At 43.4% G+C, this 21,614-nt stretch overlaps 1 protein-coding gene across 12 annotated transcripts in view; it reads left to right on the plus strand.

Annotated features, from left to right (window-relative positions):
• LOC116234910 (phosphatidylinositol-binding clathrin assembly protein-like) overlaps nucleotides 1–21,362 on the plus strand; it is a 31,283-nt gene extending 9,921 nt beyond the window's left edge. Inside the window, exons 7-21 of one of the 12 annotated variants that reach the window (XM_090150024.1) lie at nucleotides 372–478; nucleotides 1,059–1,106; nucleotides 4,416–4,501; nucleotides 5,604–5,727; nucleotides 6,576–6,712; nucleotides 6,968–7,071; nucleotides 8,028–8,174; nucleotides 8,569–8,628; nucleotides 8,722–8,832; nucleotides 10,513–10,644; nucleotides 10,790–10,820; nucleotides 11,316–11,436; nucleotides 13,313–13,369; nucleotides 13,702–13,809; nucleotides 14,332–21,362. In XM_090150024.1, the coding sequence (XP_090006150.1) occupies nucleotides 372–478; nucleotides 1,059–1,106; nucleotides 4,416–4,501; nucleotides 5,604–5,727; nucleotides 6,576–6,712; nucleotides 6,968–7,071; nucleotides 8,028–8,174; nucleotides 8,569–8,628; nucleotides 8,722–8,832; nucleotides 10,513–10,644; nucleotides 10,790–10,820; nucleotides 11,316–11,436; nucleotides 13,313–13,369; nucleotides 13,702–13,809; nucleotides 14,332–14,346 (1,388 nt within the window). In that variant the 3' untranslated portion in view covers nucleotides 14,347–21,362. Of the gene's footprint in view, nucleotides 1–371; nucleotides 479–1,058; nucleotides 1,107–4,415; nucleotides 4,502–5,603; nucleotides 5,728–6,575; nucleotides 6,713–6,967; nucleotides 7,072–8,027; nucleotides 8,175–8,568; nucleotides 8,629–8,721; nucleotides 9,872–10,512; nucleotides 10,645–10,789; nucleotides 10,821–11,315; nucleotides 11,437–13,312; nucleotides 13,370–13,698; nucleotides 13,810–14,331 lie in introns of those variants that run through there. The other 11 variants (XM_090150023.1, XM_090150026.1, XM_090150027.1 and 8 more) reach the window with 11 other exon arrangements.
• The last annotated feature ends 252 nt before the right edge of the window (nucleotides 21,363–21,614 follow it).

Here is a 21,614-nt window from a genome sequence, read left to right on the forward strand (position 1 = left end):
ATAGGGTCTAAATATGTAGAAGAATGTGTAGACAAGAATATGACGTCTGCATCATTTTCAGCTAGTAAGGTGACTTCCTTAGAATGTTACCTGAACTGTCTAATTTAATAATTGCATATGTTTGCATCCGTGTTTGTCAAGCTTTGTGTTATATTCCAAGGCACTGAATCTCGGAAATGGTTCCTCTCTGCTGTGTGCTTTATTATAACAGTGACAGGTATTCATGTCAGCTTGAAAACTTGAGTAGCTTTGAGTTATCACTGTCTACTCTATCCCTGAAGCTTGTATCAAATGTACATGTATAATAATATATAATGGCACCAGTTTTTGCTGGTGTTGGCTTACAAAAATGTTTTTATTTGCATCCTCAGAAAAATATTTTGATATGAAGAAGAATCAGTGTAAAGAAGGCTTGGATATGTACAAGAAATTCCTATCCAGAATGACTAAATTGTCAGAATTCCTCAAAGTAGCAGAGGTAAATAATTCGATGTCTATGAAAAGATAAATTCCAAGCTACTGTAATACAACAGCAGTCTATATTCATAATTATGTGACATCACCTTCACTATACAGAGAGTAATTCCCCAGATAATGCATTTTAAACTCCAATTATTCTGAGTAATGTGAAGTGAGATTCTCAGGCATCTTTTTCATTAGCCAAACAATGTAATAACAGCTTTCTGAAGTGCTGTTATAAACTTGATGAATGGTCCAGAATGAACTGTTAGTGTATTTACAGTGCTGTTCTTTACTGTAACTGTTCAAAATGCAGAAGTAGTTCCAGTAAGCAATGCAGATATTTCTAACACTCCCAATTAGATTTTCTGTGTGGGGAAAAAAAGGCTGGATAAAGGCTTAGCTTTGCTTTTAGATGCAAAGGAACATACTTGAGATTTCTAAGACATGTTCTTCACTAAACTCCTACCAATTCAGGAAGTGATTAATACCCATTTTAGTCTCTTAGCTTCTATAAAACATTCAGACCTCTGTTTTTATTTCCATTGCCACGGCATGAAGTATAATGTACTTTTTCTTTTCCTCTTTTGTAAACCCAGCAAGTTGGAATCGATCAGGGGGACATTCCGGATCTTACTCAGGTCAGTGTACATATCATGCTGATACCATTCAATTATTTTCTCCTTTACATTTTTTATGACTGGTATGTACTATAACAGTCATCTTGAATGTATTCTATTTCATAGACCTATATATAAGAAATGCAGATGTGTGTTTTTCCCTTGGATCAGGTGTACTTGGTGCTTAACTTTGCAGGTGTTATTTTTGGATTGTTTAAAGTGATAAAGGTTTTTTTTGGAAGTTCTGCTTCTTGTCTTACGACAAAGGATTAATTGGCTTATAAGGCACAGGCATCTTGCCACATGTACACATCTCTCATACTTGCTCCTAGCAACTTGTGTTTCCCTTGCAAAGGACTTGTAGGCATTTGCTGTAGGAAAAAAAAAAAAAAGAATGTGACTGTAGCCAGCAGAGTCAGGGCAAGAAATGAATGAACGCAGCAGTGTGATGTTTTGTGATGTTTGATCTTAGCATTTTACTTCTGACTAGTACAGTATGTTCAGCAGGCCTGTGTTCCCTAATGACAACACACTGAAGTGTGAGGTGATACTTCAGAGATGACAAGGGCTTGCATGCTGGGTTTGCGTGCGCTCACTTGCACAGTTAACCAAGGAATTATAGAAGTCTTCAAATCATGGGGCTTCTTCTGATTTACTGAGAACAGGAAATTTAATTTTGCTGCTTTATTTCTAAAATTTTTATGAGCAAAACTTTTCAGTTACAGCTGGAACACTTTTTTTTCTTAATAGCTCAGTTATTTTATTGCAAGCGTACTTGGGCAGTTCTCTGAAATGTGGTGGTGGGTATCAGCATCTTGTGTATTTTGGCAATTTCAGTGCCATCGTCAGTGAATCAGTCCAATTCTACTCCGTACTAAATTTTATGACATTTAATTAGGTTGAGTAATTCTACATCAGTCTTGTGCCAATTCAAAACAATTCCCTGACATTTCTTAGTTTTGGACTTCGAGAAAAATGTCAGTTTTTGCTGTACTTGCAGCACCAGTGAGTTCAGACGATGATGGATGACAACTGATGACAAACGATAGGCTTTTGTTCATAGTCTGGTCACTCATATTTACCTGTTTGTTTGTTCAAAATACTTAGATTTCTTGTGTGGATGTCCATATTTTGGTGTCTAAGCTGTTCCTGAGAGCAATAATTTCTCTTTAGAAATTTTTACTACTGCTGCTGTGTAATTTTTTGTTTCCTTCCTTGATTCTGAGTGATGTTCACACTTTCTCCATTTCTGCCAATTTGTGTAAAGATAATGTCACTGTCCTTAGTGTATGTCCTGTTTCATTATGTTGCTGCTTCCTTTCTGTTTGTAGTTGGGACTGTATTTTTTATAAATGCAACTCAGTCACTTCTCTGTGTGGATGTCAGTCTGACATGTCTTTGGTTAGGAGAAGCGAGTCTGAGTCAGAAAAAGCAGACTTATTCAGGTCATAATACCTGTTTTAGCTCCAGCATCTTTTCTGCCATAAAAGTTCTGTTTGCTCAAATAAATTAAGAAAACACCTGTATTGAATATCTGCAACAATGAGCAAGTGTGTAGAAAGGTACTGTTTTGTTGTTGTGGGGATTTTATGGTTGAGGAGAGGAATGAGTTAGAGAGTTGGAAAAACAAAACAAAGCAAAAAAGGCGTAGAATGTATTTTTCCATACAGGTAGGTTTTAGCGTTATCTGGAAGACCAAAAGCAGAGTAGGAGAACTTCTTGAAGCTAATCTTAGTAGCAGAAGACTGTACTCTGTATTATTTAGCTGTGTTATGTAATTGTTTCTGCAAACTGATATTCTCAAAAGGAGAAGGGTTGGTTGACCTTTTTATTTTTTTTTTATTTATTTTTTCTTGCTTGCTTGTTTTGTTGGGGTGTTTTTGTTTGTTCCTCATGCCTTCCTGGAAAGGTATTTCGAAACGCTTACCCCTGGGGGTTAGTCATGTAGTTTGGACACTGAATTTACTCATGACCAGCTGCTGAGATAACTACACCATCTTAACTTCTTTCTAGAAGTAGAGGTACATATGAACACAGGTCTTAACTGTAAGCCGGGCACTTAAATAGGATTATTCCAAATGCTCTTCTTTGCATCTCTTGGAATTTGAATCAGTCGTTATTGAATGCAATTCTGACCTCCCACATTCATTGTCCCAGAGAAGAACTGGCTAAAGACTTTGACTGATGGTCTTCTGCCCTCCAGGACGGCCAAAAGCTGAACCAAAGTATGGAAGGCCTAGTTAAAGCAAGCTTATTCGGTGTTAGTTGGTTTTTGGTTTTGTTTTTTTTTTCTTCCTAACAATGGCCATGGTATTAATTCTGCCCACTAGAAGTTGGCAAATGGTAAGAGAAGCTTAAAGCCTATAAAAAGCATGCAACTAGAGTGGGCAGGTAGATTGGAACTATGGAGCTCCCTCTTCATCTGAGTGTGCAGGAAGAGTCATTGCACTTGCTCTTTTTTTTTATAAGGTGATATTTTTTGTTGTTGTTGAGAAGGTTTGCTTCCTACTAAGGCTAATTAAGCTGGCAGTTCAATTGTTTTGAGCTTGTGGCTTCCTTTGTTATGAAAGCAGTTTTTCTGTAGCAGATTCAGGTATATGGTGGAAAAGAGGCAAGTTGCGATCAGCATTTCTGTTTCTCTTCAGGAATAAAAGCAGCTCAGCTGTGGCTTAGTATTTATTCTTTCAGCTTGTTCTTTTGTTATCTATTGAATAAATCTTTGAGTACTGAAAGATGTTGTTGCTGTGTTCTCAGTCATCTTTGTAAACTCATAGGCATCGTTCCCTTAAATTTTGTTTGCATTTCCTAAGTTTTCACCTTGTTTAGTGTGATGTTCTAATGCCTGACTTTCTGCTGGATTTAAATGGAGTTAAGTTTATTTTTAGAATTTTTTAAATCGAGGAAGAACATTGAATGTTTGAAATCTTCTCCTAGGTGACACTGTTCTGGGGTGGAACGGAGGGGAGAGTTTCTGCCGCTCAATTTGAAGTGATCTTTCATTTCTAGTTTTTTATGCTTTGGTATGCGAAAGACTTGAATGAAATTGGTTTGGGTTATTGTATCATCTTGTGCTCCTGTCTCAGACTGTATTGTTGGGATAAGGCTGTATTTGATTGCTTTTTTTGTAATTGAACATCACGTCCTGTTGTTAAGTGTTCCTGATGGAAGCCAAGAACCACAGCTGGGTAGGTAGAACACAGTTGTGCAGAATGAATGACATCAAGGTGCTATCACTGAAGTGGTCGTATTGGTTCTTAGTTGATGGGAAAACTCATCTGTGTACTAAACAAGAAGGCCTTGTCTAGAAGCAGAGCTTCATGAATACTCTAATTTTAGGCACCCAGCAGCTTGCTTGAAGCACTGGAGCAGCATTTGGCTTCTCTGGAGGGAAAGAAAACAAAGGAAGTTTCTGCTGCCAGCAGGTGAGCACCAAATGAATGGCACCTGTGCCTCTACTTAAGATTTGTTGTCATTGTCCTAAGAAGTTTTGGGATTCAGTCATTGAGGTTCTCCTCTTGAATTTTATTCACTTCCAACTCTATCTTCCTAGATGGTATAAATGTTGTATCTGGTGAGTGATAGTCTGAGAGCTCCATTGCACTTGCTCCTTAGATGTGTGCTTGTGTCTGACAAATATCTTGCTGTATTGTAATAAACCACTAAGCTGAGACTTTGTGTATTATTCCTTGCATTTTGGCTCATAAGACTTGTATGGTATTGGGAGTTCAAAGCTTTTTACTGATGGGCTGGTGTTTGTCTTTGTTGCCAGTTATTCACTTCTTCAGTTGTGAATGCCTTAAACTACCTATGAAAGTTCTTCAGTCTCAGAACTGCCAAATGAGCTTTGATACTTTGTGCTGACAAGAATTATTTCTGTCAGGAAGAGTATTGCAATGTATGAATGTGTTTTGACTGAAGGGCAAAAGATTTGGTTTCAGCATACACCGATATATACGTACATCTAAGGGGGAACCCCCTTAGATTTGTGGGCAGACTGATAAAGGAAAGTATCATTCCTGAGTAGCTGTCTTGTGCCTCAGATTTCTTTTTTGAAAGTATCTGAGGCTTTTCTATGGCAATATTCGACTTAAGTGTGCAGTGCAGGGAATAACTTCCCTGTGTTGCTTCTTGCTCTGTCCTACCGTGGCCCCCCCATGCAAGCTTTCTGTGCCTCTGCCACTTCAATGGAGCAGAACTGGACTCTAATCAATATGCTAATATGAATAGAAGACTGGTGTGTTTGCTACTTCACAATTCCCACCACAGAAACCTGGGGGAGTAATCCTGTGTACTCCTGTCATGTGTGGCACATGATGGGGCTGGGTAGGTCAGGGTTGCGATTGGACTTGATGGTGTTGAAGGTCTTCTCCATCTTCAGTAATTCTATTAGTCTGCACCAAAGAGCAAGGTAAGAGAAGACTGCGGTGGTAGGGGAGTAGCACAACTAACTGAACCACTTAATGCTTAAACTGAGATCTGTACCTGGCTGATTTAGTTAATAACAAACTTCCTGCTGTTTTTTAGGGCTAGTGCTCTGTCCTGTGCTGTTTCCACGCTTGCCAACACTGGGATGTCATTGAGCAGGATGGATGAGAAAGAGAAACAGCAGGCATTGGAGGAGGAACAAGCTAGACTGCAAGCACTTAAGGTATTCCATATATACACGTGTGTGTGTGTGTGTGTGTGTGTATATACGTGGTATTCTTAGCATCCCTTGCTACTCACTGTTGAGCTGCTTCACTAGAAAATCTTGGCTAGTACTGTGATGCAGCTGTTCTGGTTGGTTATTTTATGATATTTTTTTTTTCTTTTCCCTTGGGAGTCCTTTCAGATATCTCCCCTTCACTGTTACTGTTGTAACAGAAGTTGTAGTTGCTGTCACTGACAAGTTAAATGGATTAATAGGAAATGCATTTGAGTTGGGTGAGAAACTTAAAAACCTCCTGAATTTCTTTTACTTGAGGTATATGCTAGGAAACTGTGATTTGACACATTGTGTGTAAATGCAGTGAGCTGTAACCAAAGGATGTGACCTAAAACTAATTGTACGAACAAGCTAAATTTATCTTTTGCTGACGAGTAACACCTCATAGATGCTGTTCAGACACATGTCTGTTTAAGTTTCTGGCAATTTGGTTTGGGCTATAAGGGATCCTGACAGCAGAGAAATGCATCTTTTGGAACAGGGGGCCATCAGCCTGGCCTTATATACATCACTTTGAGTATGTTTTATTTCTAGACAGCTCTAGATGCCAAGGTGAGACTCAAGGCTTTCAAGATGGTTTTTGTGAAGCCTTTTGTGGCTACATTGAAACAAACCTGAAATAAGCTTTCTGTTTCCTTGACTTTGTAGAAAAATAGCTGTTGTTGAGTCATCAGGGTTTTTTTGTGTTTATTTTTATTTAAGGAACATAGTTGAGCTATTCTTTTTGAAAGGGTCTAAAGGGCTGACAAATAAATAACACTAAATTCCAAACTGTATATCTGGACTTTCAGGAGCAGCGATTAAGAGAGATTTCTGTAGTATCAAATTCTACTTCCACATCAGCATCCCCAAGCACCTTATCAGGAAAAAGTGTGAATACCACTGCAGCTGTTGACCTCTTTGCAGTGTCGGCACCCACAGCAAATAGGTGAGAGAGCCTTTGTTTTCTGAAGCAAGCCTGAATGCTGGGCTGGTCTGGCAGCTCACAATTCTAAGTAGTTCTTGAGAATAACTTCTTATTTTCTCAGACTGTTGATGGGATTTTTGGTATCACTTGTTAAGAAAATATTTTGTTTTGTACTATTATTTGTGTCTGGCTCCTGGTGAACAAGAAACAACTGAGATCAGTGTGAATTTGTGTGTTACTCAACAATGTATATTGTGTCTCTTTGTTCCTTTTCAGCATGCCCAACCTTTCTAGTGATCTTTTTGATCTTCAGCCTGTGTTTGTTCCAGCTGTACAGGGTACTGCAGCTACAGCAACGTCAGCAGGCAGTGCCTGGGGAGGTAAGCTTATTTAGTTTTACTGGATGATGACTTTGGTTTGATGGGTGATTCCTTAGAATATAGGAATAACTCCTATGAGTTCATAGTTGAATTAAGGCCCTGGTGAAATAGTCAGGGTTTAGGAGACAGAATTTTTTGCATCCAAATATCTTGAAGCCTGTCAGAGTACAGAGCAAGTAATCTGAAAGTTCTGAAAATTTTTAAATTTTAACTGCAGACTTTAATGTTTAGAGTACTTTCTTTCATTTTCTCCCTTGAGCTGATCTTTTTTCTTTTTGTTTTCTTTTCCACTGAGGATGACTTCAGTGGTCATAAACCTACCTGTACTTCTGTGCATCATCCTTTGACAAACCACAAAGCAATCTTTGTATTTTGTCTGCAGTTTCTGAGGGAAAGAATAAAAACTGCCAACCAACACTTTCTGTGGTATAGGTACTGAACCTGTGTGTCCAGCAAAGACCATGCTTGCAGCCTGCCCAGAATAACAACTGTGAATTCATTGTTGAAATGAGTTGACGGTTTCTTGGGCACAGCACTCATTATAGCCCTGCTTGTTCTAAAGATTTATCAGGAGAGATGTCAAATGTCTTAAACACTGAAACAAGGCAGTGAAGGGTTGGTATTTCAATAGGCAGAATTTATGCTTTTGTAGTTCCATATTAAAGTGCTAGATTTATGAAGCCAAAGACGTAATAGCTGCTTTTTTTTTTTTTAGTAGATAACTGAACTGTCCTTTTCCCCTCTCCTCCCTGTGGCAATAATGAAAGTATTTTCCCTAAATAAAGAAGGCTGTGAATGATTTTATCCAAAACTCAGAATTCCTATTTCTAACAGGCCACTGTGTGGCAGATCTACAGTTTGGCTTTGTTTAGAGCATCTCACATGCAGTCATCTGTCCTGTCGTTCTTCCCTATGTGTGTACTCTGTATTCTTTCCTTTACTTCTGCATCTGCAAGGTCCTTTCTCGTCCTCAAATGGTTGTGTTGAGTCTCCACCTCATCTGGACATCTTTGACATGAAGCCAGTTGAAGAAGCTGTAAAATCTACTGCCCCTTTCATCAGTGCTAGCTTGTCTTCCAGACACACAGTGGAACTATTTAGTGGTAAAAATCAAAACCAAAGCATCTCATTTCTTTGCAAGTGAAGATAATGCTACTAGTAAACTGGGTGGTGTAGTCTTTTGTGTTGTTGGGACCAATCTGCTCTTTTTCTTAACAAATGAAAATGGTGCATTAGTTCCAGTAGTATACGTGGTTCCTTAAACATGTATTTCTCGAGTTCAATTTCCCCAACCTAGACCATTGAAAACTGTCTTTTTGCTGAAAACTTTGCAAACTGCAACTTGGTTTTACTTTTGTAGAGGGGAGGGCGAGTTACTTTCACTACTGGAACTTGCCAGCAGTTCTTAAATTTTAACTGCAGTCCTAAAGCTTAGAGCACTTTCTTCTGTTTTCTCTCTTAAGCTGATCTTTGCTTTGTTTTTTTTTTTTTGTCAAGATGACTTCAGTGGCCGTAAACCTACCTATACCTCTGTGTATCATCCTCTGTCTGTTGATGGTAATTTGATCTCTTTATTTTTTTGACTTTGTTTGCTGAAATGAGTGGCGTTATTTCATGGGTGTACCTGATTCCCCTGTGCTCTTTTTTTAGGTTTCCCTCTTCATTCAGCTCCTCCAGGTGCCACCCCTTCTGCAATCAGTGTGGACTTCGATGCCGTTTTTGGAGGAAAATCTACAGCACCACAGTACAGGACTGCAAGTGGTAAAAGCTGTCTTACGATTAGTTTGCACCCTACAGGCACACAGAATCACAGAATGGCCCAGGTTGGAAGGGACCTCAAGGACCATGAATCTCCAACCCCCCTGCCACAGGCAGGGTCACCAACCTCCCCATTTAATGCTAGACCAGGCTGCCCAGGGCCCCATCCAATCTGGCCTTGAACACCTCCATGGACGGGGCATCCACCATCTCGCTGGGCAGCCTGTTCCAGTACCTCACCACTCTCTCTGTAAAGAATTTCCCCCTGACATCCAACCTAAATCTTCCCTCTCTCAACTTAAAACCATTTCCCCTTGTCCTACCCTTTCAAAGAGTTGGTTCCCCTCCTGTTTATAGACTCCCTTTAGGTACTGAAGGGCTGCAATGAGCTCACCCCGCAGCCTTCTTTTCTCCAGGCTGAACACGTCCAGCTCCCTCAGCCTGTCCTCATAGGAGAGGTGCTCTAGTCCTGATGATCTTTTTGGCTCTCCTCTGGATCCTCTCCAGCAGCTCCCTGTCTTTCTTGTACTGGGGGCTCCAGACCTGGACACAGTACTTCAGATGGGGACTCACAAGAGCAGAGTAGAGAGGGACAGTCACCTCCCTGTCCCTGCTGGCCACTCCTCTTCTGATGGAGCCCAGGATACCATTTGCTTTCTGAGCTGCAAGAGCACATTGCTGGCTCATGTTCAGTTTTTCATCCATCAGGACCCCCCAGGTTCTTCTCTGCAGGGCTGCTCTCGAGGACCGCTCCTTCCAGTCTGTACAAATGTCTGGGATTCCTCTGGCCCAAGTGCAAAACCTTGTACATTGCTGTGTTGAACCTCATTAAGTTCACCCGGGCCCACCTTTCAAATCTGTTAGTAGAATTGCTCTTGCAATGTGGAAGTTAATAACTTCACACATTTGTAAGTTGATAACAAGCCATCAGTTTAATTGTAGTTATTTAAATTTAGCTCTGACTCGTTTCTTTCTGCCTACTGATTGTTTCTTCTTTCTTTTTGGGGGGACAAACTTTGGCCCCGTGGATGTCTCTTAACGGGTAAGTTTACATTAATCTGTTTCAGTGCTCCTGACTTCGGTGTTAATATTATTAATGCGTGATAGTGAGTTCCCTTTAACTTCGCTAGGAGGCATTGTACTTAAAAGAATGCAAGAGTAGTTGTGAGTATGCTTTGCTTTTGGAACAACTTGAGTTGTGATCTCTTCTCTTGGGGCTGTTTTCTCCTGAAGTCCTTATAAACATGTAGGAGTTGTGATCTCTTCTCTTGGGGCTGTTTTCTCCTGAAGTCCTTATAAACATGTAGGAACTCCTGTGAACGTTCCAGATGCCAGCAGTACCATGAAATTACTGCTGGCAGTTCCAAGAAAGAATGCCTTGAAACTACCTTGAATGACTTTGTTCTTGAAGTTCTTTCGGGGGGATTCTGCTTAAATTAGAAATGCTGTCTGTTACTGCTGAAGCATAACTGAAGACTCTACCAGATAGGCAAACAGCATTCCTTAAGAAATAAAAGTGTAATGATGCTTCTGCTTACCCCTTAGATGCTTTCAGCATGTTTTGCCTCAGTATGTAAGAAATACTTAACATTGCTTAGGGTTCTCTGCCTCTCTAGCTTACAACAGATTACTTTAACTTCAGTGTCACCTTTGTTAAGAGTTGGTTTTCTGTTCTTCTTTTAGCTTTTAAATATCTAGATGATGTCTTGCAACCCACAGTTCCACCACCAGGTCAAAGAGCCACCTCAGCCAATCAGCCAAGTGGAAAAATTTTGGCAAATGACCTTGATTCTTCTCTTGCTAATCTAGTGGGAAGTAAGCATGAAGCTTTTAAATTGTTTTCAGTAACAAAATCAAACAAACAAGCAAATGATTTTTCTTCTCAAAAGTATTAAAACAAACAAACAAAAAGAAAAAAACAACGTTGGCTTACATATCTGTGTTTTTCCCACCCTCCCAGATCTTGGCTTTGGAGGAACTCCATCCAAAAAGTAAGTGTCTGTCTGTTTAGGATACTCCTACATGACACCTTAGTAGGCAGTAGCACAGTTTTGCAGCACTGACATGACAACAGTCTCAAATCAAAGTGATCTGCTACCAAGAATAGTGTTGGAAGAGTGAATCTGTAGTCAGTCACCGTAACAATTGGCCTTAACATTTGAGTTCATTTCATCTTGTAGCTGCTGTGCATGTAAGTGTTTTTGAGTCACTACAAAAGATCTTGTGGTTATATCAAATCTTTGTGAGCTATTGCACCGTACGATAAAATGGTAGGGAGCTTTTAACCCAAAGTGGAACACTTGGACTTCCTACTTGCTGCAGCAGAGAAATGTAAGGAGAGAATTAAATCCTTTAGTTTTTTTTACTGTCCGTAGATCTCAAATGCCTGCCTGACTTAAGGCATGTTTTCCTGTGTTCTCTGACATCGTTGTTCTTGTTGTTCTCTCTGGCTCCATCTGAAAATTAATACCACAGTTTCCTTTCAGGTCTGATATGCAGTGGACCCAGCCTGCAGAGAAAAAACTTACTGGTGGAACAAACTGGCAAGCAAAAACAAGCACATCGACCACATGGAACCCTAATCCCTTACCCACACTGCCACATATGGTAACTTCTGTACTGCTGGAATTGCTTTTTGTTCCAGGGAATGTTTCTGCCCTGCATGAATCAATTGGAAAAGAATAGCAGAACCTGCTTGGGACAAGAGTGGGAGGGGGGGACGACTGCATGCAGGGCCACATGCCAAACTCAAGAAAGTGTGTTGCAGTGTATTTCTTTCCCTCTCCCTGTTAAAGACTTTGGAGGAGGGTTGGGAATCCTTGCACTTGAGACCTTGAACTGTTTGTGAGTTCTTTATGAGCTGAAGTGACCTCAAAACAACATCAAGGTACGATTGAGAGACTCAAGCACATACACGTGCACCTTTTAAGAATCCAAAGAACTTGTTTTAGGAGTGGAAGGAAAACAGTATTCTTTCTGGTTTTTGCTGCTTTTTAGTTGTATGAAATGATATTGCACCCCTGCGGGGCGACTTAATTATTGCTTTAAGCAGCACTTCAGACTTGTAATCATGCTTAACAGCGGTGTCATCACTTTTCCAACAGAACGCACAAATACTGAGTCACACAACACAAAATAAAGGAGTTGCTTCAGTGAAGGACTTTCACTTGGGCTGTCTGTAGGCAGCTGGCTTTTCCCATGCTTTTAAGTCACTTGCCAGGTGTCTTCCATTCTGCTGTATTCATACAAGTGCAAACTTCTTTTGAAATATAACTGCCTTGGAGGGAAGTAAATTGTTCCACTCCGTTGCATATGACTACAGTAGCTGCAGAACTCACAATGAGTTTTGGACAGCCATTTGACTTAGTGCTTCCAATTGGAGTAGATTTGCCTGTGATGCCTTTTTCCTTCAGCTTATACGAGTACACTCACTGAAAATTCATGCAGCTGAATAGACAGCACTGGACTGAAAAGAAACCCAAATTTCTAGTTAGAAGATCGCAGTACTTACCATCTCAGAAGTCTCACGTGCTAAATCTTTTCATCCTTTCTTCACATTCTGGAACATCTCATTTTAAAAGTGCCAATGTGTTTCTGTTTTTGAAGGAAGAACTGAACCTCAGTTTATATGGCTCACTGTGGGTTTCAATTGTCTGATTGTTTGGTTTTGTTTTGTGTTGTCAAATGAGATACTTTTCTTGTCTTAGATGGTTGAGTGCCCTGTGCCAGGCATCTCCTCACCAGTTGGCTTGGAATTCCAACCATTCCTGGTGCAAAGAACTAACTCAGATATGAACAGCTTTAAAATCGGTGCCCGAGTACTGGAGAGGTCCAGGCATTGCAGTTTGGCCTGTGACATTCATAGTAACTCTCAAATTCATGCGTAGTGTTCATACTCCTACATAAAACAATACTTTACCCAGCACTCCCTTAGTAAGATTGTTACCACTACCAATTGAGACAGAGCAATGTGAAGGGCATGCATCACTGTGTCTACGTACATAACCTGATAAAACTGATTGCCAGCTTGAGATGCTTGCCGTTCTTTTGTCATATATTTTGCGGTGTGTTGCTGACATCAGAAATGTGGCATGAGAGCAGCACCGGGCTGCAGTGTATTAAAATCTGGCTGAATGTAGTAGGGTTTACCTTTGCTGGAGATCTCGTCAGGGAAAGTAGCATGCTACTGATAGTACTGCCCTCAAGCTTCCCCACCCCCATCTTAAATTAGTGGGTTGAGCGTAGATAGTTGCAGTATTAGATTGGAATCCATCTCCCTTGGTTAGAATATGCAGTCTGAATACCTCCTTGCACAATTTTCTGTCCTTACTCTTTTGCTGTGCCAGAACAGAGTACGTTATCCTGAACATGTAAGTCACTTTCTTGTGAATGTTGTTTGTAATAATTACTTGAAAAGTGTTTTGTATGTCTGACTAGTAGGCATGAACTTATCTAATATACACTGCAATTTTCTTGATTGAAGGTGCCTGCTCCAGTTGCATACCAAGTGACTACACCTCAAGTGCCTGTCTATGGAATGGTAAGAACTGTGACAGTCTTCTGTCCCTGAAAACCTAAGTGTCTGCTGGGATTTGTGGCAGGCGTTATTCCTCAAACAGCCCTGTGACTTGCATTTAACTTCATCAAGTTAATAGGACATGAAATCAGATGGCTTTGTCACCACGTATGTGGAAGAGGTGGTATTAAATGTTAGACAGGAGGATGTTTTTAAAAGCTCTACTCTGTGTGTCTGCATCTCCCTGCTTATTTTCTACTATGTTTATGATGCAAAAAAGATACCACTTCTAGAACTAGTTTTAATTTTCATGTAACTGTTTTTGGGTTTGTTGTTTTCTTTTTGTCTCCCAGCAGGTACCTCCTCAGATTGGAGCTGCTCCTTTGATGGCACCCCAGTCAGTGATATATACGCAGCCCGGTCTAAGGCCGACAAATCCTTTTGCACCCGTTTCTGGAACACAGGTGAACTGTTCTTTTTAAATGAAAGGCCATACTGAAACTTGAGTCTGACTGAAAACAACTCAGTGTTCTTTGAAGGGCTACTGATGTATTTCTGCATCTGAAAGCAAGGGGTTCTTCAGTCACAGGCATCAGCTTTTGCTGGTGAGAAAGCACATTCAGTGAGTGAGAGCATGCAAGCATGGGAAGGAAAGTAAAACTCAGAAATGTTGTGGTTAGCTTTTCACCATGCCAGTGTTAGGAAAAGGGGAATGGCATTGGCATGTAGACTTCCTTACATGTTAGCTGGATACTTGGGTTTGCCTTACTGGTTAGAGGAATGAAGAAAGGTTTCTGAAGGCCTTTGTGGTGGGGAAGTAAAGAGGGATGCTGAAGGAATTGTCATTCAAATATGTTGATCTTAATGTTCTTCAGGACAAAACCCAGCTTGCAGGTAACTGGGCATGTGAACAGATGTAGAATTCTGAACCTGTGAGTAACCATGTGCTATGTAAGCAGCATTAACACGTAATCCCTGTTTCACAGATACAGTTCATGTAGAGCCGCCAAAGCTGCAAGATGTGAGAAGAACCAAATACTGGTAAAACGAAAGGAGGAAATCTTTCTGTGATTTCTGTATTCCTGAACAGGGTGACTATTTCTCCCCTGTGCGATGTAATGTTGTTTTGAATTGCTGTGCTTTAGGGATTCTTGTTTATAACAGTCACTGCTGTGTGAAATGGTGTTGTTCAGCAATTTCAAGATTGCTTGACAGAAAACTGTGTTCCCAGAGGTTGAAGGTTGACTTGGAAGGCACAATCTGGATTCTTCTCTTCAGAGCTGAGAAGGTTACACGATTGCTTTGCAACCTGGTTCTTCACTGAATTGTGTTAAGAAATGAATGGAAAACATCAATTCTTTATTCTCTCCATAAATTAAGTGGCTGTTGTAACCAAGACACAACTCAAAGCTGAGCAATAGCATTTTTGTACACTTAAAGAAATACTCTGATAGAGTAATATTTGTGTTATCCTAATGCCAATATTGTGTGAAATCAGACAGCTCTGACATCAGAATAGCTGAGAGTAATCTACAGCCTTTATATTGTGAGTTTTAAATGCTGTGAATCAACAAGATCTCTACATATTCAGAAATGCAGAGAGTCAAATAAGCGATTGCACCACTGGGATGCCAGTGTTACACGGCTGGTTGAAATCATGGCTAGTTGAAAGAGCCTGGCTCTGGCAAGGGCTACCGTAGGGTAGGGGATACAAGTGTGTCACACAACAGTGTGGACAGCCTCTAACAGGGACAGCAGGCGCACTTTCACTGAGTGTCTTCTCCGCAAAGGCATCTTTCACAGCTGAAAGGAGAGTAGATCCTGTTGCAGTGAATATAGATCTCCCCCCGAGCAGCAGCAAACGGGAGAACTCAGAGCTCTGGTTGCTAGCTGCAGAAGAGGTAAGCTATCAAATTTGAAAGGGTGAGGGGAGAAGACACTCACTAAAAAAACCTTCCCTGTGAACTTACAGACTCTTTAGAAAAGCAAACTTTGCCATAATGCTGGTGTTTCAGAACTGGCAGTTTTACAGAAATATCTTGCTCTGGTGAAGTGCTTGTGCTCCTTTTCTGAAACAAGAATCTACTTGCAACCAGAATAAAAGGAATGATTTTTAAGTATGTAAATATGTGCAAACTTGTAAATAAGGTTTTCTTTCATGCTGCGGTAATTTTTTCCTTCTGTAGTATTTTCAAGACAAAAATGCTTTCTTAAGAAATAGAGGCTTTGAGAGGAATACCTTGTGTATGAACTAATTCCTGAAGTGTGCTGTTGCTGATGAGGCAGTTTTCTGCACTTCTGGCACATCCTGCATATTTAAGTCTTTCTCCAAAGTTTGGGTGGGCTATGGAAATGCTGTCTTGTATTTTTTGTTGTCCAATGAAAAGTGATAGCATATTGCAAAAAGGGGGGAGGGGAAATGGGAGAGTAATGGGTGAACAGAATAGGGAGCAGAATGCAAGGAAAACCTCTCCTGTCAATAGTAATGCTACAAATGATAAATGTGAAAGGTGGGTTTTCAAAACAGTATCAGTCTTCTGCTTCTGTATCCTAAGTGGGCCTTGAGAGTACAGTGTTGTTAATCTGAGTGTAGTTCACAACAGAACTGCAGAAATCTGACCCGCTATAAATGCGGATAGGCTTGGAAGTCCTGTCAGTCTGTCCTTTTGAGAAGAACTTTGAAGAGCAACGCTTTCCACGTAGTGGAAGTGAGCTTTCTCCTTGTCTGAATGCTCAATTATGTCCCAGGAACGCAGAAGAAATGCTACAGAAACACACTTGTCAAATGAAACAATTAAAAAATGAAAATGACAGCAGAAGAGGAAAACACAACAATCCAACTTACTGGAAGATGTAACCTCGTACGGTGCAGTCCTGTGTTTCAGTTGAATTACAGAAGAGCTTTCCTCCAGCTCTCTTGGGCTGAACAATGGTATGGCATAAAGGCAACGAACTCTGCGATGCTGTAGTTATCCTCTGGGTGATGAGGAACAGATGCTACTGAGAAGGGATCACTGCGCTGAGGAGGCGGTTTCTTTAGGAGATAGGTACGTCCTTGGATATATCCAGCATGGAACAGTCTTGAGTTCAAACTCACAGCATTTCTAATAAGAAATGATGGAGCTGCGAGTGCTCAGCCGGGCAGTTTCCAGCACCAGGAATTGTGAGGTCTCCTCTCATACGGCGTTGCTGCAGTAAAGATCTGTTCCGTTATTCAAATCTGCAAATAAATATCTGGCAAACAGTATGCTTGTTTAAAACTGAAATAGTTGCAGAGCATTCGGAATATCCAGAATGGACAGACTATGTTGCAAAAGGAGGTACTAATGAGACCAGCCAGCAGTTGTAGTGCTGCTCCACTTTGTGATTTGCAGCGCATTTCTTAAAAGTTAGTGTCCTTCTTGTAGCAAAGCAATCTGAGAACAGCTCCCTGTTGGAAAAGGGGAAACGGCCACACAGTGCCCCCTGCAGACCTGTGAAGCTCTGCTTTTAGCCTCGTTCGCAGTGCTGGGTACGTGACAGCCGTTAGCTCAGCTTTATCCTTGGGAAGAAGAGATGGCAGGCGCAAGTGGTGGGGGCAGTTCTGCTGAGTAAAACAGGGAAGAGAGATGGAGATAAATGTCGCTTTCCCTTTTGTCTTCCAACTCCTTTGGTCTGAATCCCATTCTGAATGCTTCAGGTATCTGCGATGTCACTCCACGTGTGGCAGAACAAGGAGGAAGACTTTGCAGTATGCTGTGTGCTTTGCGTTGCTGTACTTGAGCGGTTTGTTTGAGGCTGACAGTCGGGACGCAGCAGTGCTGCAGGAGGGCTGTCTTTCATGGCACGTACAACGAGATGGCTGGGCCGTTTGGGAAAGTTGATGGCGTTAGGCCTCTTGGACTTGACAAGCAAACCTCTTTTTAAGTAGCTGTGTTTTCTAACGCTCTTCAGATCTAGTTTGACTTTGCCTTCACGAAGTGACAGACTTTGACTTTTTTAAGTTTGGACAAACTGTTCACTAAAGAAATCTCGGTTCTGTGCACATAGTGATGCAATGAGTGTAGGGAAAAATTGCAAGTGGACATTGCTATTGGAGAAGGAAAAAACTAACAACAAAACCCCCAACTATGAGATGACTACAGGGTTGTATCCACATCAGTTTTTTTTCTGTGGCAGGGACTTGGGGGGTGGGGGGTGGGTTGCAATTTGAATAGTAAGCGCTGTGGATCGGTGCTTAATTTGTATATAAAAAGGAACACTTGCAGTTTGTATTGTAAGGGCAACATTTAAAGGCACTGCGTCTCGGTCTTTTATTTCCATTTTAAAGATTATATTTTTGAGCAATGGAAACTGTACGTGTGATCATTTGTACATCTACTGGCAGCTAGGAAGAAAGAAGAGCTTGCTGTTACTTGGCAGATGTCTTTGATTTGTCATTGATATTTACGGTAAAGGAACTGCTCAATGGTGCGATCTTTCAAGAGGTTGCAGTAACTTCTGCAGTTACGACGAGAGTTGTGCCATCAGGTCTTTCCTCTATCTGAAACGTGTAACCTCGCGATCGCTCACACTTCATCCTTTCCCAAACGTTTGGCCAGAATTTCTCTTTGGAGTAATGGAGCAGCAAGCGCTGGAATAGCTTCTTCCTCCCCACCTCCTCCACTGTTTACTTAGTAGGTCTTGTTTTGTACATGATGTTTTTCCCCAGAACAGGTTTGTGCCTTTATTGGATATTTATTGAAAAGGACTTACTCTCATTTAGGCTGTTGAGGCTTCTCTCAGATGTATTCTTGTACAGCTGTTCCTGAACGTGAGTTGCTTCATTTTCTAAGGATTTAAGGTGTGGAAAAATACCATCCAAAAGCTGGAGGGGAAACTTAAAGGAAAAGTATTGAGGGTTTGTGTTCTACCAACTTATTTTCTTCTTTAAGCAAAAAAAAAAAAAAAAAAAAGGAAGCCAAAGCCCAAAGTTGGCTGTGGGCTCTGTTGATATTTTGACTGTGGGACTTCACAACTTGTTAATTGTTTTGTTTTTTCTTTAAGATTGCTGCTCATATCCAATCATTAGAAATGTTTTGAAAAATAAACTTTGGCACACGCAAGGTGTGTGTGTGAGGCTGTTCCTTAAAGCGTTCTGAGGCACGGGGGTTTCCGTGGTCCTCACAGCCAATGAGTTTCCTGCTTTTCTGCATTTGCCTTGAACGTGGCGTTGTGCCTTACTCAAGTCTTCCTCATGGGAGGGGCAGTGGAGGGGATGGCACGGAGCTGGGGGCTCCAAATGTGGTGGGTCTGAGAGCCTGCTTAGATTCAATGTGCCACCACCCCCAACCCTGCAATCCCTGCTGCAGTGCTGCTCTCCAGCCCCTTTTTCCCCTGACCAGTGTGTAGAGCCAGGGCTGCCCCATCCCAGGAACTCAATGCTCCTCCAAGTTCAGCCTCGTGTGAGCACACAGCTTTCGGATAGAACTTTCATATCATATCTTTATTGGAGTCATGGACGAAAACATTACAGGGAACCGGTTTGAAACAGGGCTGCAGAACTCCAGTAGCGGCACCAGGGCAACTTTGGGCCCATGGCCTCCACCCTCCCAATGGTACGTTTTGGTCATCATGGGGCGTTCTTGGGGTCACCATGCCACAGCTATGGGATCTCACAAGCCACCTCCCTCCTGGACCCTATAAATATGGGGACACCCAGAGCCTAGAACCTCTGTCCATCTGAGACCTGTGCCTTTCCAGCCAGTCTTCTGCTGTCAGGAGCAGCTTGTGACTTTCCTCCCTGCACGTGGCGAGAGCTGTGGTGGAGGAGGATGATTCTTTCTCCCCTGAAGAGGTGTTGCCAGCAGGAAAGAAGCCGTAAGCCAGAGCCTGAACCCATGGAGGTTGACCCCGTGGAGAGTGATGTCGAGCCTATGGAGGTGGACCTACCTCCAGAGGAGGAACCAACAGAGGTGGATCTGTTCCCATCTGGACTGTGCACGTGCTATAAGACCATGCTTGTCTGTGGAAGTTGTGGGCTCTGGGCACGGTGCTCCAGGGGCTCTCACTTTTCATCTGGGTGTAGAGGAATCACCATCCACCTGAGAGCCCATGCTGCTGCTCCCTCTCACCCTTTCCTTCTTATTCCTCATCCTTTCCCAAGACCTCTCCCCTCTTTCTCGAGCTCAGAGAAGGGAAAGACTGGCACTGGTGTCCTGAGCCAGGACAACAGGAGGAGTTCAGCAGGCGGCCATGAGTGAGCTTCATGCGGCCTCAGCGTGAACCCTGGAAAAGAGGGTTGGACTGGGACTGGCATCCTCTGTGGAGCTGCTCCCAAGAGCAGGAGGACAGCAAAGGGCCCAGTGCTCCCTGTGGCCTCCAGGCGCTGCCTGAGAAGCTACAGAAGCAGCTGCTGCTTTGGGGAAGCGGAAGACTTTGCATGGGTGGCAAAGATGTAAGGGCTGTTCCAGGTGCTCCATCAGGACTCTGCTTCCAGGACAGCAGGCCAGGAAAAGACGATGGCCTAAGAATGCTGAACAGTAAAATGGCAAACGTATGTCAAGACAATAAGCGTCTCCTCTCCTTTCTGGTACTTGAGTCTCTGCTCTGGGCCTCTGCTGTCTGCCCTGAGGTGTGAGGTGCAGCCCAGGCCTCAGGGCTGGGGAGGGGCCCAGGCACAAGGCAGCATGGGGAAGGCTGCAGGCACGGCCTGTGCTGGGCACACAGGTTTGCTACCTGTACCACAGAAGGTGTTGGTTGACAGTTTTTTCTTCTATCCCTCAGAAATCGCACGCAAACTACAAAGAGTGGTTTGTAGTTTGTCAGAGGACGATACTCAAAAGTAGAAGCAAGGTTACGATCACTAGAATCATCTTGGTGAAGAAGAAAAACAGGGGTCTGAGAGCCCGCTCAAATTCAACGTGCCACCACCCACAACCCTGCAATCTCTTTCTGCAGTGCTGCTCTCCAGCCCCTTTTCCCCCAACCAGTGTGTAGAGCCAGGGCTGCCCCATTCCAGGGAGTCAATGCTCCAAGTTCAGCCTCGTGTGAGCACACTGCTTTTTGATAGAACTTTTACATCTTTATTGAGTCATGGATGAAAACGTTCCTGATTCAAATGGAGGCCTGTGGAACCCAGACACCGGGGCAACGCAGTGTGTTTGAGGAGGCAATGGAGTGTTTGAGGGTTGTCATGGGACATTCTTAGAGTTTTAGGCTCTTGTGAGCTCAAGGGCCACCTCCCTCCTGGACCCCTATAAATATGAGGACCCGGAGCCCAGAACCTCTGTCCGACTGCGACCTGCGCCTTGTCTGCCAGAGTCCTCTGTCAGAAGGAGCAACTCGCACCTTTCCTCCCCTCACGTGGCGAGTCCCGTGGTGGAGCAGGATGGTTCCTGCCCCACCGAAGAGGCGATGCCGGCGGGAGAGCAGCGAGCCGGAGCCCGAACCCATGGAGGTCGACCCCGTGGAGAGTGACCCGGAGCCCATGGAGGTCGACCCCGTGGAGAGTGACCCGGAGCCCATGGAGGTGGATCCCCCTCCACCAGGACTGGGCGGGCACTATAAGACCATGCTCGCCTGTCGACGTCGCTGGCTCCGGGCACGGCGCTCCAGGGGCTCTCGCTTTCCATCCAGGCGTTGAGGAGTCACCATCCGCCTGAGAGCCCCTGCTGCTGCTCCCCGCCGTCCTTTCCTCCCCGTCCCGAGGCCCCTCCCCTTTTCTTTCCCAATCTTTTGACGATATGGGAAGGACCAGGACCGGCACCGGCACCGCGACAACTGGAGCTGCGTCCTGCGCGGAGCTGCGTCCCGTGCAGCCGTCGGCGGGGCGTCGAAGGGCCCCGCGCTCCCTGCGGCCGGCAGGCGGTACCGAAGAAGCTCCAGAAGCTGCTGCTGCTGCGGGAGGCGGAATGTTGCGCGGGGACATGGGGACGGGAAGGCTGTTCCGTGTGCGGCGTCAGGACTGTGCTGCCAGGAAGACGGCCGAGGAACGAGGGAAGGGCGAGGACCAAAGAATGCTGAACAATAAAATGGCAAAGGCGTGTCGAGTCGGAAAGCGTCTCCTCTCGTTTCTGGTACTTGGGGGTCCGCCGTGGGCCTCGGCGGTCTAACCGCGGGGTGAGGCGCAGCCCAGGCCTCGGTGCTGGGGCGGGGTCCGGACACACGGGGAGGCTGCGGGCAGGGGCCGGGCTCGGCGGGGCGCGGTTCGGAACAGCTCCGCGCAAGGCGGCGGTTGGCGGTTTTTATTCTTGGAAACCGCGCGCCGACCACGCGAGCGGCGTCGAGCCCGCCAGGCGGAGCCCTCGAA

Source organism: Phasianus colchicus, chromosome 14, assembly GCF_987193195.1.
Source record: "Phasianus colchicus chromosome 14, bPhaCol1.hap1.1, whole genome shotgun sequence".
NCBI lineage: Eukaryota > Metazoa > Chordata > Aves > Galliformes > Phasianidae > Phasianus > Phasianus colchicus.